This window comes from Ammospiza caudacuta, chromosome 5 (genome assembly GCF_027887145.1).
Source record: "Ammospiza caudacuta isolate bAmmCau1 chromosome 5, bAmmCau1.pri, whole genome shotgun sequence".
NCBI classification, from domain to species: domain Eukaryota; kingdom Metazoa; phylum Chordata; class Aves; order Passeriformes; family Passerellidae; genus Ammospiza; species Ammospiza caudacuta.
Genome location: NC_080597.1, coordinates 51403422 through 51423073, shown reverse-complemented (window position 1 = coordinate 51423073; position 19652 = coordinate 51403422). Strand labels below are relative to the sequence as shown.

At 37.3% G+C, this 19652-nt stretch overlaps 1 protein-coding gene across 3 annotated transcripts in view; it reads left to right on the top strand.

The window, feature by feature from the left end:
* Positions 1 to 4694: 4694 nt before the first annotated feature.
* The window catches only part of IMMP2L (inner mitochondrial membrane peptidase subunit 2), a 408104-nt gene continuing 393146 nt past the window's right edge, over positions 4695 to 19652 (top strand). For 2 of the 3 annotated variants that reach the window (XM_058804979.1, XM_058804981.1), the window contains exons 1-2: positions 4695 to 4719; positions 13818 to 13955. In XM_058804979.1, coding sequence (XP_058660962.1) covers positions 13821 to 13955 — 135 coding nt within the window. In that variant the 5' untranslated portion in view covers positions 4695 to 4719; positions 13818 to 13820. Of the gene's footprint in view, positions 4720 to 5063; positions 5176 to 13817; positions 13956 to 19652 lie in introns of those variants that run through there. The other variant, XM_058804980.1, reaches the window with a different exon arrangement.

Here is a 19652-nt window from a genome sequence, read left to right as displayed (position 1 = left end):
ACACTGGAAACTTCAGGGCTGTAAACAAGTCAGTGTTGGTCAGCTAAAAATACACTGACCTGGGAGGTTGGGAAAACCAGTTGCAGGGGTAACAAAGCAAACAAACAACTCCCATCACACCGAACCAAACCATCTAAAGATCTCTGGAAAACACCAAAGGGTGAGCAAAACACCAGGGAGGTGAATGTTAGGAATTGTTATAAGAACTTTGGCTGTCTATAATAGACGTGGGTTTTTTTCCTTGTAATGGCATTGTTTTCTTTTTTTTTTTTTTGTTTTTGTAATTATTAAATCTGGCCTGAAAAATCTTTAATGAGCCTGTCAAGAATTTACCTATGTTGACAACAGACTCTTGACTTTGCAAATCATGTTTGTTTCCTTCTTTCCTAAGCAAAAATATGAGTGTAATAACTGTTCCTTGAGGAACACAAGACGATTAGCTTGACTATCATAAGCTATTGATATATTTTCTGGCCTTCAAAGATTATGCTATTTTCACTGACCTGTGATAGCATTTCAGGAATAAATTTCTTGCATTTTAATTCTTCTCTTTTTCCCTAACGTAGAGATCACTAGAGACCTCTTTAGTGCTCTGTGTCTTGCCTGACTAACTGTAAGCAAAATCTACTTTATTCTGACCAGACTGTGTTTCAGTGTGTATGAGGCATAACATGAATAATATGTGATTGTCAAAGGTAGCAGGAGTTAGGTTCCCAGTCATGTAATGAAATTGAGATGTGCAATAATATGATACTGAAGATGCTGCAATCATATTTTTTCAGTACAATAGCAAGTTTAAGATTTATTGCCCTCTTTTGTGCCACACCATTGATTGCTGCCCTTAGGCCATCAGTTCTTCAAGCTGCAGCTGGACTATATGAAGTGTTCATCTGCAATATCCATTAAGCAATCAGACTTTTTGATCCTGTGCCCTTTTTTCACTGCACCTTTCCTGTGCTCTGAGGCAGCTGGATCTGGCCCAGTATTTTCCTCCAAAATGCACTCCCTCAGAGCAATACACTCAACACCACTCAAACATTCCATCCTTTGGAGGAAGACAAAAATGCCTTAATTACCCTGCACATAGTTGTATTTGCAAATGTAAGGACTTTAACTCAAAGCGGGTCTTGAATATTTCCCATGCATTTTCTGTACTCTTAAAATGTAAAATGAAATTAACCTGGAGGAAACAAAAGTAAATTTGTTTTTAGCTTAAAGCTTGCTATTTGAGAGTCTGTTGAGAGTCTTTTAAAAGGATATTGTAGTGCAAAAGTTTTGTGTATTGCCAAGAATGTTTTAGCGGTACTCTCAACTGAAAAGTAATTGAAGAGATGGGTAAAAAGGGCTCGTTTTTTCTTTATTTCAGTCACAGATGCACCAAAGCATAGACGCAGCAAAACATTTTCAGTACCTCCTTGTTAAGAGTTGAAAGCAAAAAACCATGCCATTTACTTTTGGGTACCAATGCAGTTGTCATAGAATACTTATTAAAAAAAAAAAAATGGTGCAAACATTGGTAATTCATCATTTGCAGCTCATAGTTTTAGTATCAGCTTTGATAAATTTCACTTTATCCACAACTAAATAAAGAGGAAGAATGGACATTTCCTGCTAGTTGCTTAGCACACAGCTGATTTCAAAATGAAGAGAACTGATAAACCATTATTTGATTTTGAGAGGTTTATAGCAAAAATCTTTCACATGAAAAGAGCTTCAGATCAGGAGTTTTAGAGTAAATTACTTCATACTGTCAGCTTCAAGTGCATGGAAATATTGAGGCACATTCCTGTAAGGTGTTTCTCTTATGTTACAAAGACATTATTGTGTTTTGCAGCAATATTTGTAAACAATTAGTGAAGGTTTCACAGTAAAATATTTACATGAAATGGAGATGGTGGACAGCAGTGGCCAAATACTCTATTGATTTCTACACAGTGCACCAATAACCTACCTGTAGAATCTTAACGACAGCACAATATTCAAATGTGTTAAAGAATGCATTAAATAAAGGTTAACCAACAACAAAGTTAGTAAGACTTATTTGATTGTAAAGGTAATGCTTATTTAAAAGTGTGTCAAAGGAAAACAAAAACTGAAATAGGGTAACAATCACTTGTTTTCCCTGAGTAGCATATATGTTGGCATCAAGTGATATATATCAGATAACGTATTTCAGAAAACAAAATCACACCAAAGCCAATTATGTTTCTTTCATAAAAATGTTTTAAGCATGTTCTGGTTTAAAAGACAGGTGTCTGCAAAGGAAGGCAGGAACCTCCCTGGAATGGAAAACATGACTGTCTCCCAATCCCTATGGCACCCCACACATTGGCCCTGGACCCTCAAATGGCCGGGAAACGGAGAAGGCCAGCAGGCGTGTGTGTAGAGTCGGCGGCGAACAGGAGTCTCGGAGCCGAACGCACAGGGGGCCGGCCGGAGGCACTCCCGGTCCTGGGTTTTGGGACCACACCGCCGGCTCTGAGCTCCCGAGTGGCAGGGAAACAGGCGAGCAAACCGGCAGACCGTGGTTGCAGTGCTGAAGGAAAAAAAGAAAACCAAGAAAAAAGCCCTACAGAGCAATAGGATCTCAGATCAAATCCACTCGCTATGCTGCGTGGATGCTGCCCCTATGCCTCACTGGAAGGAAGGACCAGTTCCAGCTCCAACCCCTGCAGGATCCCAGGCCCCCCTTCACCCACCATGGTATCCCCCGAGCCGTGGCAGAGAAGGGGACGAGGAGGTGAGGAGAAAGGCCGGTTAGGGCAGTGACAATTCTGGGCACAAAATGACTGTGGGATAACCCCATCACCATGAGCCACCCTCTGTGCCAGCCCCACGAAACAGAGCATTAAAAGCAGTAAGCATTGCTGAAAGGTTCACATTTTACAAGATGCTGGGCATGTTGTGTTTGGAACAAGTATGAAACAAGAAATTTTATAGACTATGTGTACATAATTCATATATCTTGTACTGAATTGGTCTTCAAGTGTGCCTTCCAATTCAATTTATTAATAAGTACTCTACTGCAGTGTCTTTTAAGATAGTTAACTCCTATCTCAACAACTGTGGAAATATATAGAAAAGACATGGTCAGATTACAGACAACTATGCATTCATACTTTGATAGCTCAGCCTTAAAGTCAAGATCAGTTCAATTATGGACAATTTTATATTTGAGCTTAAAAATAACATTTTAGCAATAAATTGCAAATATCTGACTTCACAGACACAGGCAGAGGTGTCATCTTACATTGGTTTCCAACAATGGCCTGACTAGTAGAAGTGTCTCCCAGCATCTAGTTAGGAACGCCCTGGGCCAGAGGTAGTGGTCTATGTGAGTGATAATCTGTAATGGATTTCCCCCCCAGGAACTTGCTCACTGACTCTTGAAGGTACATGAGCTAGGTGGAAAAACCTTCTTCAGACTATACTGGCACCCACACTTGTTACAGCAACTGATAAAAACAACTAATCACTGAATGAAAGCACAAGCCCAAGTGTATTCATGGGCACCAGCCAGGAAAACACAGCCACCCTCCATGAAGCCAGTACAATGCAGCCAGCTCTAAATGCACCAGATGTGGCTGACATCGGTGCCCATCACACCTGGGGTGCTCTAGGGGAAGTCATCGGCTGGACAAAAATCCTGCACTTTTCTGCGGGTTACACTGTATGCAAGATCAGAACAGTTTTGTACAGAAATATTAAGAACTCCCAATATTACATTTTGTGAAAAACACCAATCACTTGGGTTTTTTTTTAATTTTAAAAGTTTAATAGTAATAAAATGGTTATAAAAATAGCAATACAATTAGAGTAATAATAATTTGGACAATTTGAATTAGGACAATATGAGACAATAGAGACAAAGAGTTACAGATGTTCGGGTAGCTTTTTCTGGGCAGCACGAGCCCAAAAAAGGACACACGTTGACAAAAGATTTACCCTTAAGAGCTATAGCCTGTTGCATATCCATACGCTCCTTACATGATGCATAAATTCCATTCAATCAAAGGATTCAGTCTGGTCATCGTCAACTTCCTCCTAATCCTAAGGCGCCTTCGATCTTTAGCTAGGCAGGAAGAATTTAGTTTCTTCTGATAAGAGAACAATAAATTCCTTTTCTCTGAACGATTTAGGTGTCTTGTGGCTGCCATCTGGTGTGAGTGCCTCATTCCTTTCTTCAAAAAATACCCACTTACATAGCTCTTATTTTAACTACAAAAGTTACCTTTTAACTACAAGACTACATTTATATTATTAAAATGTTAATATAGCACTACTAATCAATACATCAAAATACATATAGTAAATATCTGCGTAGAGCCATATAATATGCACTTTTCACACATATGAATATCCAAAGCGATTTATTGCTGTCCAATTGCCAAAAAATGGCCACAAGAGTATATCCTTATGTATATGAATATCTATCCTCCCTGAAGGGAAACGGCCACTGCAATGCAGCATCCTCAATGTTTTGGGGACTCAAACTGTAACTACGGTGCTGAAAAAGGACCAGGCCGAGTACGTTACACAGCGCAGGGCCTGCCTGGCCCCGTGTGCGGCACAGGGCGAGCCCGTCAGGCCGCGCGGTGCAGCCGCGGCTCCTCAGGCGGCCCGCCCGGGGCGGCCGTTCCGGGAGCACCGCGGGCCCCGCGCCCGCGCGTCACGTGACGCGGCCGGCTGCGGCCCGCCCCCCGCGGAACGGAGCAAAGGGTAAGCGGCGGGAGCGGCCGGGAGCCGGGCGGAGCCACGGGAGCCGGGCGGGCTCGGAGGGCCGGGGCGGGGAAGGGGCCGGGGAGCCCGCTGGTGGAGGAGGGAGCGGGGACGGGCGTGAGCAGAGGGGGCTCCAGGCGCGGTTGCGGGTACAGGCAGGCGCCGCGCGGCGGGCCCGGCCGCGAGCTCGCGCCCGCAGCCGGTGCCGCCCCTGCCCCGCCCCCGCCCCCGGCCGGCGCCTCCCCCGGGGCGGGCCCTGTGGGGCCGGCGGAAGCGCCGCTCGCTGATGGCGGCTGCTCCCTGCCCGCCTCCAGTCGCGTGTGCGATCCCTCCGTTCTTCGCCGCTCAGATTACCGGATAGCCATTTCCCGTGGGGAGGGGCTGGATTGAACAGAACCGGCCGAGTCAATAGCGAGAAGCACCGCTGCTCTGTGCGCCCTCCGCCTGGCAGAGGCGGTGCGTGCCCTGCTGCCGGTGGGAGGCGGCGAGCTTGGGCGGGGGAATGGGCTTGGAAGCGATTCCGGGGTGCTGCTGCCCTTCCTGGGCATCGTGTCTGCAGCTGGGACTTGTGCTGTGCACGGCGCTTGGCCCTGGACTCAATGCAGCTCTTACTTACCGTATTTTTCTGCTTTATTAAACTTTATCACATCTTGTATTTGTCCTATGAGGACTTCTGTTAATGGCTGTTCTCCGGCATCCGATGGAGTGGCTTTACTGCTACCCTACAACCCGGACATCTGAGAGAGAATTTTTTTGTTGTTTTTTTTTGTTTGTTTGCATATAATGTAGAACTTTTCCTAAAGTGGCTGCTTTTCCGCGTCTGGCGCTTGTCCTGCAATCAGTTCTTAGTTAAATGCTTCTGTGTATAAAGACTGCAATGCTTGAAGCTGGAGAGATTCAGCCAGTTCCTAGACATGTCTCTCTGGTGTTCCTACTTTTTTAAAGTTGCCAGAAACCTTAGATAGAAAAAGTGCAGTTAAACAAGTAGACTCTAACTTTGTAAAATCTTTTAATTAGCCAGTATTCCATTGCAGAAGTTTTACTTTTTTTTTTTTTTTTTTTTTTTTTTTTAATTACCATTCTGGTTCTGTGGAACTGGAATTCACTGAGCACACCAAGAGACCAGAATAGGCAAAGCTGCTTTACATATCCCTCTAAATAATTAAACAATTTTCTTGTACCACTACGTTTTTATTTTCTTTTTCTCCCCTAAAAGCAGATGCCCCACATACTTGTTCACTGTTCATCTAGGAAGAAAATCAAAATTGTCAACAAAATATATTAGGAAGACAGAACTTCTTGAGGATTTTCAGGTTAAGTGAAATAATTCCTCTAGAAAACTTCAGAATTAGACTTTCTTTTTCCAATATGCGGCTTTGTAACTGAATACATATGCATTTTGTAAAAAACTTAACATTTTTAATTACAGTATTTGGAAGATTTTCAGGAGTCTTTAATTTAATTTACTTTTAAAATTACAGGCTCTTTTATTTAACTTGTATGATGTTACCGAAATAAATTTTCTCCTGGAACCAGTGGTAAATAACTATATACATGATATAGTAGGGGTGATATCCAGATCCCTGAAAATAGTATTTTAAGCATGCTATCAATAATTTGAAGATTCAAATGGTTTCACAGTCACAGTTGTAATTTTGTGGTGAGATCTTTATAAGATGACTAGGGTGCCAGAGATTTAATCTGTTTCTGGAAATTCATATCCTCATGCTTGTTAAGCTGTTTTGCTTATTCTTGGGACCTGAGAAACTTACACAGCAGTTTAAGTTATCCAGAATCCCAGACTCAAAATCAATATGGTGGGGAAGGATGGAGTACACAAGGTCTGCTCTTAACAACTCCCACAGTGACCTCTAGAGTTCAAGGATAAAACATGAGTTGTTAAAATAAAGGCAATTATTTTTGAAGGCATAATTTTCTGTGTTAGTTTATACATGTAGTTTATTACTATTCCCCAGACAGTAGGTGGTAAGTAGATGGTTCATTGGGTTTTACTGCTGGCTTTCATGGGAATGTTCTGTCGAGGAGTCAGTCCCAGTTTCCCTGCTTTGAACAAGGATACACAAAGCTGCTTTTACAGTAGTTGTGGGAGAACTTGTTATTTTTGTGAAGTATGCTGAAAATGGAAAATACCTTTCAAATAGTAAAATAATTTTCTATTCTTTCTCTTGGCATCATTTTTTCATACCATAATAAATATTATTTTCAGTCATTATTCTGTCCTTGTGTACTCAGTGTATACTGGCATGCTTTAAAGATTCATAGCTGAGACTCTTCTTTCTTCTATTAATTTGTTTTTGTATGCATTTGACTTTCTATTAGGCTAGAAGAACCTTCCCTGTTCCATATGAAACTTCTTCTTAATCCAAAAGCAAAATGATTTAGAAGAATTTGTTTCTGATGATGTTAATGCTTGAAGCTGAGTGCTGTTATTCTTACTTTTAGGCTGTTCATTGAATGTTATCTGAATACTTGAAGTTATATATTTTGGTGAAAAATGAATATTTCCTCTTTTTTGTTGTCTTTGTTTTTGCCTAAATTTGGTTCTGGATAAGCACAATTAACATCACAGTTCAATGGTGCTTGAAAGAATCCATAGAGTTGTCTAGATGAATGCACAAATTCATTGAAATTCAAAGGTTATACTATTGTTTACTGTAAATATAATTTACAAATTTGGTAAGTTTCAAAGCAACTCCTCATTTATGCACTCTACTTGAGAGTAAAACATAGCAGCAGCTGGTAGTTATTTGCAAAGGACACTAATTTAAACAGTTTACTTTGGTTGCAGGCATTGAATCCTTAGGCTGAAAGCAGCACAGAACTTTCAGTTGTAGGAAACTGAACACGTGTTCTGTTGCTCTCTTAAGTGAGTTCCAAAAATTAATGGCATTTAGTACTTTCCTTTATCTACAGTATATATTGATGATCTTTAGTTTCTTTGAAGGTGCAGGAACATGAATAAACCCAAATATTGTAACTTATATGTTAGAAGGACTGGTGCTCTGCCAGTCACCTGCGTGCTAGCACTTGGAAGATATTTCATTACATCTGAAGTGCTGGGAAAAAATCTGATTTGTAACAATTACTAATGTTTTTAATTGTAATTCCTATCCTTGATGCTTGTGTGTATAAAATGGAATCCTGAATAACTTGTCAGAGCTAAGGGATGGCTGATTACTTGCCATCCTAAGCTAGTTGTTGATTTGATTGCTGAGAGTAACTTTGATCTACAGTTGTGTTTTCTTCTAGTTTTGCTTATATTTGAACAATAAAATGTTCTGTTTGGAATACAAGATTGTCCATTACGGTAAAATCTGTGTACTTGAAACACAAAATTAATTTCTAAGAATAAGCAATATGAATTTCTTTCCAGTTACAACCAACACATCAACTAAGCCTTTGACATGGCATAGATCCCAGTGATGGGATATAGTAATATTGTGTTAAAAGAAAAATCAGTTCCACATTAGACTGACTTTTTTTCCCCCAGCAATAAATCTATGGCTGATTATGTTCATGATTGTTGTGTTTTAAGCTTTTCTATTTGGTTTGTGAGCTGAAAGCTCATTATGGTTGATCTGGTTTTGTCTGCTTCTGGGAACTTCTCTGTATGTTACAGCACTGAAAAGATTAGAAAAATGGATTTTTATTATTGTTTTTCTTTAGTGTGGTATACTGGAAAAAATTCTACATATTTCATAGGGCTGGGAGCTATTACATGGAAATTGTAATTGCTTAAATTCAAGCAAAGGCATAAGAAAATGGTACAAAATGGAGTTGAAACTAACAAAATCTGCTGCTTTATATTTGGAACAAGCAAAGCATCTGGGTGTCAGAACAAAAAGAGTAATTTAGAGAAAAGAGAACAGCAGAGCATACGTGTGCAGTTGCTGAAACTGCAGATTAGGTTATGATTTTCTTCTTCAGTAACACAGCAGTTGTTTCCATGACCTGAGATATTTCCAAACTCAAAATAGAGGGATGTTCTTTCATGTCTGTGAGCTAGGGGATAGACAGAGAGTAATATGATGGAGGAATAGGATGAGTAAAAGCTGTGCAGAATATAAATACATTAATTGAATAGACATGTTACCTCTATAGTGGAATAATACCAGGATAGAGTTGGCTTTATTGAAGGATAAATGAGAGCTTCTTCTGGAATTAGATAGGATTTTTATATGAAAACTTAAATGCACTGATCTATATTGATTATTCTAACTGGAAACTTATGGGCTAGTCTATTTTGATTCTTCTGTGGCATTCATCAGCATCGTGTCCAAGCCTGTACTTGGATAAATATATATGAGTTAAATAAGCCTACTAAAAACTCTGCATACTTGTACAGTAATCACTGTAATATAAAAATTATAGAAATTGAAAACTAAAATGGGAAATTAGGCTCAGGCTGCACTGCATGGCAATATTTAGCTCTGGCCTTGTATCATGAAAGATTGTAGAAAAAGAGTGTGTTAAAAAGATCACACAAATTCTTCTACTGAAGAAGAAGAAGATTTTCGGTATCCTGTTAATCATGGTTGTTAAGCCAGGTATAACCTCATCTTCAAATTAGACCAGTTTTAAAACAAAAGCTTTTGTCCTCAGTTTTATGTTTTATAGGACACAATAAAATTGGGCTTATTCATGTGTTGTGAAGTTTTTTGTTTTGAAAGTCTTTTTTATTTTCAAACCATATCTCCTGAATTCTAGTGTGGTGCAATTGATTTATTTAAAGACACATATTTTGATTGGCAGAGAAGTTGGTTGTTTCAATGGATTCTTGAACTATATATCATATAGTTACTAATTCCTGAACAAGATCAAATAGATAATTTCACACGAATGTAGCAGTCTTGGTGGGGTAGTTGCTTTGCATATAGGTTGTAATTCCCTCCTTCCGGTTCCCTCACGTCTTCTTGTAGAAGCACATCAGGGGCCATTCTGTTTCCTTTGCGGATGACTGCTAATGCCTTGTTTTTACAGCTATTTTTCCTATCATACTTCTGTGGGTAATTTTTAAGTACCTAGGTTTGCAAATATATTGTAACCTGGGGCTTTCTGAATTACTTGATGATTTTCTGCAGGCTATGTGATAAACAGTGTCTTCTAATGTGCAGGCAAGTGTAAGAAAAAATAAACATTTTATACATAGAGAGCTATCTAAATAGCATCTCTGCTCCATATGTTGTAGTACCCATGAGGGGCTCATTATAATCCCTGGACCTTTTGTGCACCAAATACTTCAGTCCGGATAATGCTGTGCTCCATCTGCCTTAATCTCTGAGCTGCACAATGTGAAATTCTTAATGCTTTGACCTGCTATATGCTAGCATTTTTGATCTTGGATTTTTCTTGTCCGTGTTTCCATTTCAAACAAGTCTTCAAGGTTGTTGGTTTGAAGTTTGTCAGTTCTACTGAGTTATTCTGTGGGGTTTTTTCTTTCTCTAAACCAAGTGTAACGTAGAGGTGCTGAAAAGTGTATGCATCTCTAAAGTATTTTATTGGGTTTTTTTGTATTTGGTTATGTTTCTTCTTTTTTTTTCCCTCACGTCTTTTAAGTGTTGTGGTTTGTTGATCTTATTCAAGGTGTCAAATTGGTCAGAGATCCAAAAATATGTGGTAGGGAAATTATTTTTTTCAGAAAACAATACTTGGCTTAACTCACTGACATGCATTTAAACCTGTCATAGTAAATCTGACACTGCACTGTATTTCAGAATTTCACTCCAGAAATATGATGCTTTTAAAATCTACAGATGTTTTAGAAATCTCTAAGAGCAGAATATTATCTTCAATAATGATGACTATCTTATGTTTTCTTTATAAAAAAAAACTCCAACCAGAATTTTTTTCTTTTAAGGGTTGTTTTTGTGTCCAGCCTTTACTGCTCTAAATTCTCTCTTGTGACTGCAGTAAATGCTTATCATTACTTTTTCCCCTTCTTTTCTCCTACGACCATCAAAGTTTAAGAAAAAATAACACTGAACATTTTAATCCAGCAGTATTTATCAGTTGAGGATTATCCATTCACATGTCCAGTTACTGGTAGAAGGTAATGCTGCAAATTGCCTTTCCGCTGCCTTTCCCCTGTGGCAGTGCAGGACAACTTGAAGCTCCTTGTATGGAAAGAGTGAGGGGAAACCTCCCATTTACTGGCAGTTGGATGGTGAACTATTTTGTCAACAGTTGCATGGGAGCTCTGCATGTGTATTATTTACTCATTTGTGCTTTTTAGAGGGGAAAGTTTATGAAGCAGACCTGGCAAAAATGTGGGCACTGTTAAGTCAGATACTGACATGTAGTAATTTAGCTATGTATTGAAAATGTTTTGCTGTATGAAAGGACTTAAGGTTGTAGATGGATTGTTTTTAAATAGTTCTTCTCAAATTGTTTGGGATGTGTGTGCAAATGTTTGCTGTCTTTTGGGAAGAAAGGCTTCTGCTGAGCAGCTCAGTTTGTGTTATGGGGAAAAGCTGTCCTTTGCTGTGGGAGGTGGGGAACCAGGAAAAGTTCAGAATGTAGCTCATCATTATAAATGAAGGACTCATCATTTTGGTGTAGAGGGAAGATGAAACCAATGATTTGATCTCTTACCAAGAGGAGAGGGGAGGAGAGGAAAAAAATTGGGACAAGTAGAGAAGTCCTTGAGCACATAAGTTGTTGGTTTTGGTGGCTTTGCAAATTGATTGCTTGTAGGGGTGCTTTTCCCCTATGTTTTTTTTATATTGTGCCATGTAATGCTACATGTGTTCAAACCCACAAAAGTAAGACTTTAATTCCCAGTGTTGTCCACAGCTGCTTAATACTGCTGGTGTTGCCTTGTCCAAGTGGTGTACTGAGAATGAAGCATTTTGCCTTAGCAGTTTCAACTTGACTGCTAGATTCTCTGTCACTATTAATTAGCTTGTAGTTCTAGGAAGCATATGGTGGGTCTCCTGTGGATTGTCTGGCCAATTACTTCTCTTCAGATTCTGGATTTTTCTGTAGATACTAGCATGGGGCTTCTGCAGGAAGTTTCTAACAATATCTGTCCATGGATTCAGTAGACAGGATGGGATGAATATTCATGTTTCATTATTAATGAAAAAGATGTTTGAGGAATTTTAAGAGAAGTTGTTTGATTTCTGAATGTTTAAAAACTATTCTTAAATCAGCCATATTGTGATACATGTGTCAGACAATGTTTTCCTGCTCAAGTTACTCTAGAGAACATGGTGAATATATTTGTGTAAGGTCTCAAAGTGGGGTTTTGTGGCTGGCATTGCAATTAGAGCAGAGGAGGTCTGAGATGCCAAACCTCATAGCAGAGAAGTAGAGTTCCAGCCACAAAACTCAAGATGCATAGTTCAAAATAAATAGGTTGAGAGAAGAGTATTAAGGTGTAGACAATAATGTAGTCAAAAGATTTTTTGATACATTGATAATGTAGTAAAAATCTGATTTTTAGAGATTGTATTTAAAGAGGCATATTTTCCAAAGGTAAAGCTTTACTGATTGAAGCAATAGTCTCTTTTGGTGGATTGAGTCTAATAATCAGATTTTAAATGATAAGCTGAGAGTAAATCCTTATAGCTTTTGTCTTGAAATGTTTTGTTCTGTTTCACAACCTATTACAAATTACTTGTATAAGTGGTTGATGTGAATTGAAAATGTTTTCATGAAATGTTCAGAAAGAAAATTACTGAATTATAAGCAGTGTGAAAATTTAAACTTGTGAGCAAGTTACAGATGATGAAATATTTCCACTTAAAAAAAATTAAAACCTTTTGAAGGTGAATGTCACAAGTAATAGTCTCAGAAGACAGATCTTATTGCAAAGCTGTTAATGTCTATAAAGAATTCTAGTGATGAATATGCAGGTGGCTTATTTTGTAGAACCGAGTTTTCTGAGTTTTATGGTTGTTTGGAATTAAGCTCTATCTGTGACAGAAATACTACCTTCAGTACTATTTCATCAGAGTGATATCAGTTTATATTCTGCATACAAATAGTTAATCATTTCCATGTTTCTGAAAATGCAACAAAGAAAAAAGGATTATATTGTGAAATTTTAAGTACTTTGTAAGGGGATTGAATGAAACAGTATATGTTTATACTTTTCATTACTTTAATTGAAAAATAACTGTATATTCTTGGATATAAACACAAGCAGCAGTTTAAAAGGGAGTTGCCAATAGGTGAAAGACAGCATTTCTCATACTCCAACTGCAGTTATGTAAATTAGGCTTGGGTCTATGCAGCGGTACCTGGATATTCAGCTTGCTTTTCAGAGGTATGACTAATGCAAACAAACAGCTGGTGTTTCAGTACACTTTGTAGGTATTTTCCAAGCATGTTCAGGGCTAAATAAAAGAGTTGAGAGGTAGTATAATACATGGAGTTGGAGTGGAATCATCCCATGTGTCAATACGTAGCTGCCTAGTCTGCCAGCATGCTTTTAACCTTGTGATGGAGTGGTGAACAAGGAGTCATCATGTTATGGTGTGTCCCTATGATATGTGTGACAATTTGAATTGATTTTATGTTTGCAGTACCACCAGTGTGGAAATGATGCATTTGTGCATTTTCATTTGTGAAAATATTTAATAAAGAAAAGGTGATGTGTTGCAAATAGCTTTCCTTTGCTTAACACAATCCACCTGTGGGGGTGAAAAATGAATAAATACCAGTGTGTGGAGAGAAAATTATTTGCAATGCTTCTTTCTTCCAAAATGCATTATTAAATTTTGTCTGCTTGCATCACTTTGCTTCTTGCTTACCTGCCACCTTGAATAATTTTTATCAAGTACTTCTGCTGGCACAGGATCACCAAAAATGTTCAGATTAGCTAAAGAGTAAATGTGAAGTATCAAGCTCTGTTCTGTAGAATAGACATTTAAAATCTGATTAAGATTTCTGGTTTGTTGGTTTGGGGTTTTTTCCATTGTCATGTACACACTCTCTTTTTTTCACTCTTGAATATTGTGAACCTCTAACAGATAATAAATTTATTATTAATAATTCTGTGTTAAATTGCAACATGTTGATGTTACTTCAAATTTTTTCTATAACGACTTTTTTCTTTCCTTCATGTTTTTCAGAGTATGGCACAGGCTCAGAGGTTGGGGAGGAGATACATTAAAGCCTTTTTTAAAGGTTTCTTTGTTGCCGTTCCTGTAACTGTGACTTTTCTGGATAGAGTTGCCTGTGTCGCAAGGGTGGAAGGAGCATCAATGCAGGTATTGCTGGAAATATCTTTTGTCTTTCAGGAGATTAAAAGGTTGCTCTCCACTTATAATAGCAAGGTGAAAAAAATCTTTTTCTCAATTGTTATTAAATGACGTTCTGGTATGGAATAGTTTAATTTCTACTTTGTTAAATATTTTATGATGTGAAAAAAAAAGATTTTGAGAACAAAACTTCCCAAAATTCTGTGTCAGTAAAAAGAAAATGTATGGAGAAATAGTGATATCTTCCTAGACATTTAGAAATATTTGGAGCAATATATTTTGTTACTTGGGATTGAATTGATGACTCACAAAGAGGCTTTATTAATTTTTAGTAGCTACATTATAGTAACTGTGTGGTAAAACTGTTTCTTGCTGTACTTGTTCTTACTATTGAACACATGGTACAATTGCAGGGGAGAATACTGAAAGTGGCATGAACCTACTGTCATTGCTTATGTTTATCATGAAATAGGCAGCAGTTCACTGTTTTTACTCTGGTTATATTGAATGCTTATACAGCATAAGCAAGTAAATATAATGTGTAACATTTAGATGATAAATACTCATGAATACTATTTTTTTCACCATTTATTTGATCTTGAAAAAGCTATATTTTAACATAGATAGAAAATTTCCATGTTATTACTTTGCATTTTAAATCATATGCACTGCACTTTGGTATGCATCACCACTGATAACAATGATGTATTTTGTTCCAATGTTACAACATTCCAATTAGCAGAGAGTAAGGATTTGATTTTTGGATGTCAAGCTCTCTTTTCTGATTGTCTTAATAAGCTCAGAACCTTGAAGAGAGATTTCACAGCAATCAAGACCAGCTGCTGGTGTTTGAATTATGCAGAATTTATGCATGGGCTAGAAAACTTAGGATTGATCCTGCACTTGGCTGATTTATGTTTAATGTTCTAAAAAGTATGTGGAGGGGAGGAGGGAATGGCAAGGTGGCATTGTGTCTTTTGTGGCAGTCTGTAATCTGATGTTTAAACTCTGTCCAGAAACCTCAGCAGGCAGCTCTCACATCAAGAACAGGGATGGAAATAAAATTGTGTTACTCCAGTAATTCTACAATCCAAGGCCAAAAGCTAGGTGTAGCCTAAGTTATTATTGCCCTTTTCACAGATGTTTTTCTGAATATCATTGATGACAAGTGAAAGTGACGACAATCTGAGGGCTTGCAGTTGAAGAGCCAGAAATTCACACTAAAAAGGAGAGGAAGGGAAAACTGTGAAAAAAACTGTTCTGTTATCTTTTTGCTATCTTCAGGCAGGAGGACTTTAAATATATAGCACAGCATCTGGAGAAGTACAAAATTAGCCAGATGAGTACAACTCCTCTGTTTTCCATCTTCCCATTTTCTCCTCTGTTGCAGGTCTAGAGCCACATGGAATGTTTTAAGATTCAGATCATGTTGGATTTTTTGTTTTAGCTTTCTGCCTTTGGTTGTTTCTGTTTTTTGGCTTTTTTTTGGTAATAGTGGGTGGGACCTGAGCATTTAAATGTTTAAATGCTTTTTTAAGCACACCACTTTGCCATTTATTGTTTCATCTTTTTCTGCCTCTGATGTAGTGTTCTGTTTGACATCCATTATTGTGCAATAGTTTTGCTTCAGTAGCTGGAAAGAAATTTCTTACATTTCCCTCTTCATAAGTCTGTTGTGCTTCTGGTTAGTACCTCAGTTTAATGTTTTCTCTGAAGTCAGTCCCAAGTGTTTGAGAGTGCTCTGGTATTGTTTTGGAGTGCTGCTTTGCTACTCACTTGAAGAGCACATAGTTGACTGTGGTTTATCCATGGAAGATTTGAAGAACACTACAGTCATTTGCTTAGATTTATTCAATCTGACAAAGGGAAAGCAATATATATTCACTGGATTATTAAAATTGAAGCTTTTCCCTTGCTGTATCTGTTAACTAAACATTCCCTCTGTTGACTGAAAAATGGATAGCTTGAAAGCTGACATTTATAATTTTACTGACACTTCAGTGTCTGTAAAAATCTCTGGTTGTATTCTGAAACAGAACTGAAATAGAGGTTTGTTTTAAACTTCTATCGATATGGCTATTTTTCAGATTGAAAAAAAAAAATCCTAGCTTTTTTAATAAGATACTAATCTCCTTGCCAAGATTTATTAGCCATCTAAACAAGTCTGACAGGGACACAATTATAAGGAATGTATCTCTCTCTTTAATAGTAGCTTGAGGGAGCACTGGTCATATTGCAATTCTGTCTGTTAACTGTGTTCTTTGGAGAGTGATGTATGTCAAACATATCTTAAAGCCATAGGTATGAGGAAGACTGAGGTTCAGTTGGTTTGAAGTCAGATTGTATCCTTCAATCACATGCTTCCAGTGATACCTTATTGTCTCAATTTGATACCATGGTAAGATTCTAAAGAATCTGTTTGTAATAGACCTCTAAATTGTCTAGCTGCCTTTGTATACTCATAATTCTGGCTCCTGATGAGCTTGAAATTAAAAGTTTTGATAAGAAGAAAGAAATAAATTTCTATGTGTCATGCTTGCTCACCTACTCCTGTTCTCTGCTGTGTGCTTTCTCTCCCCCTACACTTTCTCCTTTTGTTCTGGACCAGCCTTACTGCTGCTTCACAGTACTGATAATGGGAACACTTTTTGACACCCTGGCAAGCATATGAATAAAGCTTCTAATGAAAATTAAATTTTTCTGACCCAGCCAATTAAGAAAGACTTCATGCATTCCATTGTCTCCAGCTGATTTTGTATTTTTCAGTGCTTTCAGCCACCTGTCATAATTTCACTTGTGCTGACTTCAGTGTATATGTGTATTAACTCTAACCTATAGAGAATAAGTGTGAGCTATTGCAGTTTATAATTTTAACAGTTTAATAGTTTCATTACCTTCTCTTTTATTTCCAAATAAAATTTCAAATTTACTGAGTTTTTTAATCATCACATGAGGTAGTTTTGTTGCTTAGATTGATATGCTCATCTAGCATTCTATTAATAGTGTGTTTCTAGTGAGTTGCAATCTGTTTACAATATTAAATGTAAGTGAAAAAAATAACTGGTAGTAAGATTTCTTAATTGACTGTTGCGAATTTTTTTGTGTGACTTCTTGTAGTGTCTTTAAAATGTTTGTTGTCATATGGACAGCTTGATATTGATTTATTTTTTTATTGAGTTTCATTGCTTGTCCAGTATTACAGACTCTTCATACATAAAGATGTGGAAAAGGAACCCCTCATGGATATATAAATTTGTAAATTCACTAAATCAAATTGACTGTTTTAAAGTGGGATAGAGAATGACAGCGTATGTGCAGCTTTATATGCAAGTTCTATTGCAAACAGTTCAACACCAAGGATTATAGGAAGTGGTGAGCAGTGATCTCTGATGAAGCACTCATGTTTCTGCAGCAAACATTATTGAATGTTCTATTCCATTATGCATAATAGCAGTTGTAATTATTCTGTGGCAGTTTCTCCTAACTTTATTATTAGGATTACTGTACCTAAGCTGTAAGCTCATGTGAATATTCTTTGTGTTCCCCAAGCTTCAAGCAAATAAGTTGTGACCTTCACTAGCAGCATAACAACTATCAAGTTAATCATTATTTATAGCAAAAGGGCATGTTTTTACCCTCCTACTTATGGAACCTCATGTCCTATGAGGCTTCATCATATGGCTGGGGATCTCAATTTGCATGCTTTTAGCATTAGATTAGTTAGTAATTGGAAAGAGTAATGTTTTGTGGCTTCTGCACCACAGTTTAAATTAAGACCTGTGTGCCTTATTTGTAGCAGGCTTTTATGCCAAAAACTTGAGCAAAGAAGTTATAATACTTCAGACTAGAAGGAAGAAACCTCTGTGTCATTTTGTTTCTTATGAAAAGTCCTTGTGTCCCTATTTGTTGACTCCTTTTGCAGAAGCTGTATTTTGATTTTCCTAGACCTGAAACCTTACTAGTAGTTAAAATATCATGAGGAATAAGTAGTATTGTTTCTATACTTGTTGGGGAATCTCAGTTAGTTACAATAGAAAATAATATACAATAGTTATTTACAATAGAGAGGCTTGCTGAATGATTTATCCTTTGTTTTTTTAATAGACAATAGTGATGATGTAAATGAATAGTTGTCCCCTTGTTTTCCTTCACTTTCTTTTAATAAAATAGTATTATTGTCTGCACGTTTGTCAGGTGTTTTTTTTTGTGAGAGAGAAGAAAAAAGCCTATACTGTTGTATTTTTCTCAAACACCATTCTAATGTATGAGTTGAATATCTACTCTGTATGTCAAAATGAGGTCAGGTATTGTTAAAAATGCATTTAGAGTGCTTTAAGTTAAAAAAGCTTATGCAATATCCAAATGTATTTGAATTCTAAGGTATTGCCTTTGTTTAAATGCATAAAAAATAGGAGTCAACTGGGATAGTGCAACTAGGGCAATACTGTAACTACCTGGTGTATTTCTCTGTAAGATGTAGTTGATGTAAGTTTATGTGATACAAAAAGTGTGTAAGCACTTATTTAGATATATTCTAAATATCAGCTGTTAGATACGTTATCTTTTGGAACAATGGTTTCAAGGTTTCTATTAAAGGTTTCATCCTCCTCTTTTAGCCTTTTAAGGTGGATACCTTTGAGTACTAAGGAGTTTACTTTGTGAGACTATGTCTTATGTATGACTCCTGCTTTGTAAGTTTGGCCTCTGCCTTATACTAAGTAGTGTTGAAAGATTCTGGCCCCTATGTACCTGCATTTGGCAAAGTGAGTATGACTGAATTGTTTCTGAGTTTGTATGTAAGTCACTTGTATGTAAATATTTGATCCTTTGGTGGAAAATGCTGTAACGGTGATAAATAATTCTGAAATTCTTAATTAAAAACTACTAATAAAATAACTGCTAATTAGCTCCTGTTTTTTATTTCTCTGGTCCTTGCAGTGCATTGAGTCTAGTAAATAAAACAGCAATGAGTACTAATATATTTATAGCTTAGACTCAGACCATATCTCTATGGATATTAAAGTGATCTGCTTTGATCCCCTGATTTACCTTACTGGAAATTTGCCTGTACCCCAAAATGTAACTAGCCTTGTTTGCTCTTTAACTAAACATATGATGTTATATCCCTCCCCCTCTCTCTACCATGTTTATTCTTTTGATCTAGCTTATTGCATACTGTTCATGTGAATTACACCTGGGGGTCCTACTGAGGACCCTTCCTCTTTCACCTTGAAAAACTAATTTTTCACAAATCCCCTTTGAAGCATGTCTTTGTGAACCAATCATTCAACCAATAAGGAATGAAGAAACTGTAATAAAGAGAAATTGCTTTTGAAGTTAAAAATAAATACTAAATAACCTTTTCATTTGAGAGCAGTTTTCTGAATAGTGACGGAATGAAATTTGACTCTGTGTTAATTACTAGGGTTGAGAAGAGTTAATTTCAGTCCTTCTGTTGGTTTACTCATCAAAGGTACCATCAGTTTGGAGAGGAGAATATCAGCAGTGAAAGTCCAGTGGTTTATGTGGTGGTGCAAGTTATAGTTCAAGTGCCTTTTCTACAGCAACAGCAACAATAACAAAATTTTTAGCTAATATTGCAATTACCATACAAAGGAGGGGTAGCTTAGTTGCAACACTATGTGCTTTATTGCATATATCACCTAACTCTAATTAGTGATTATCTCTTGGCCAACTTGAGAGATA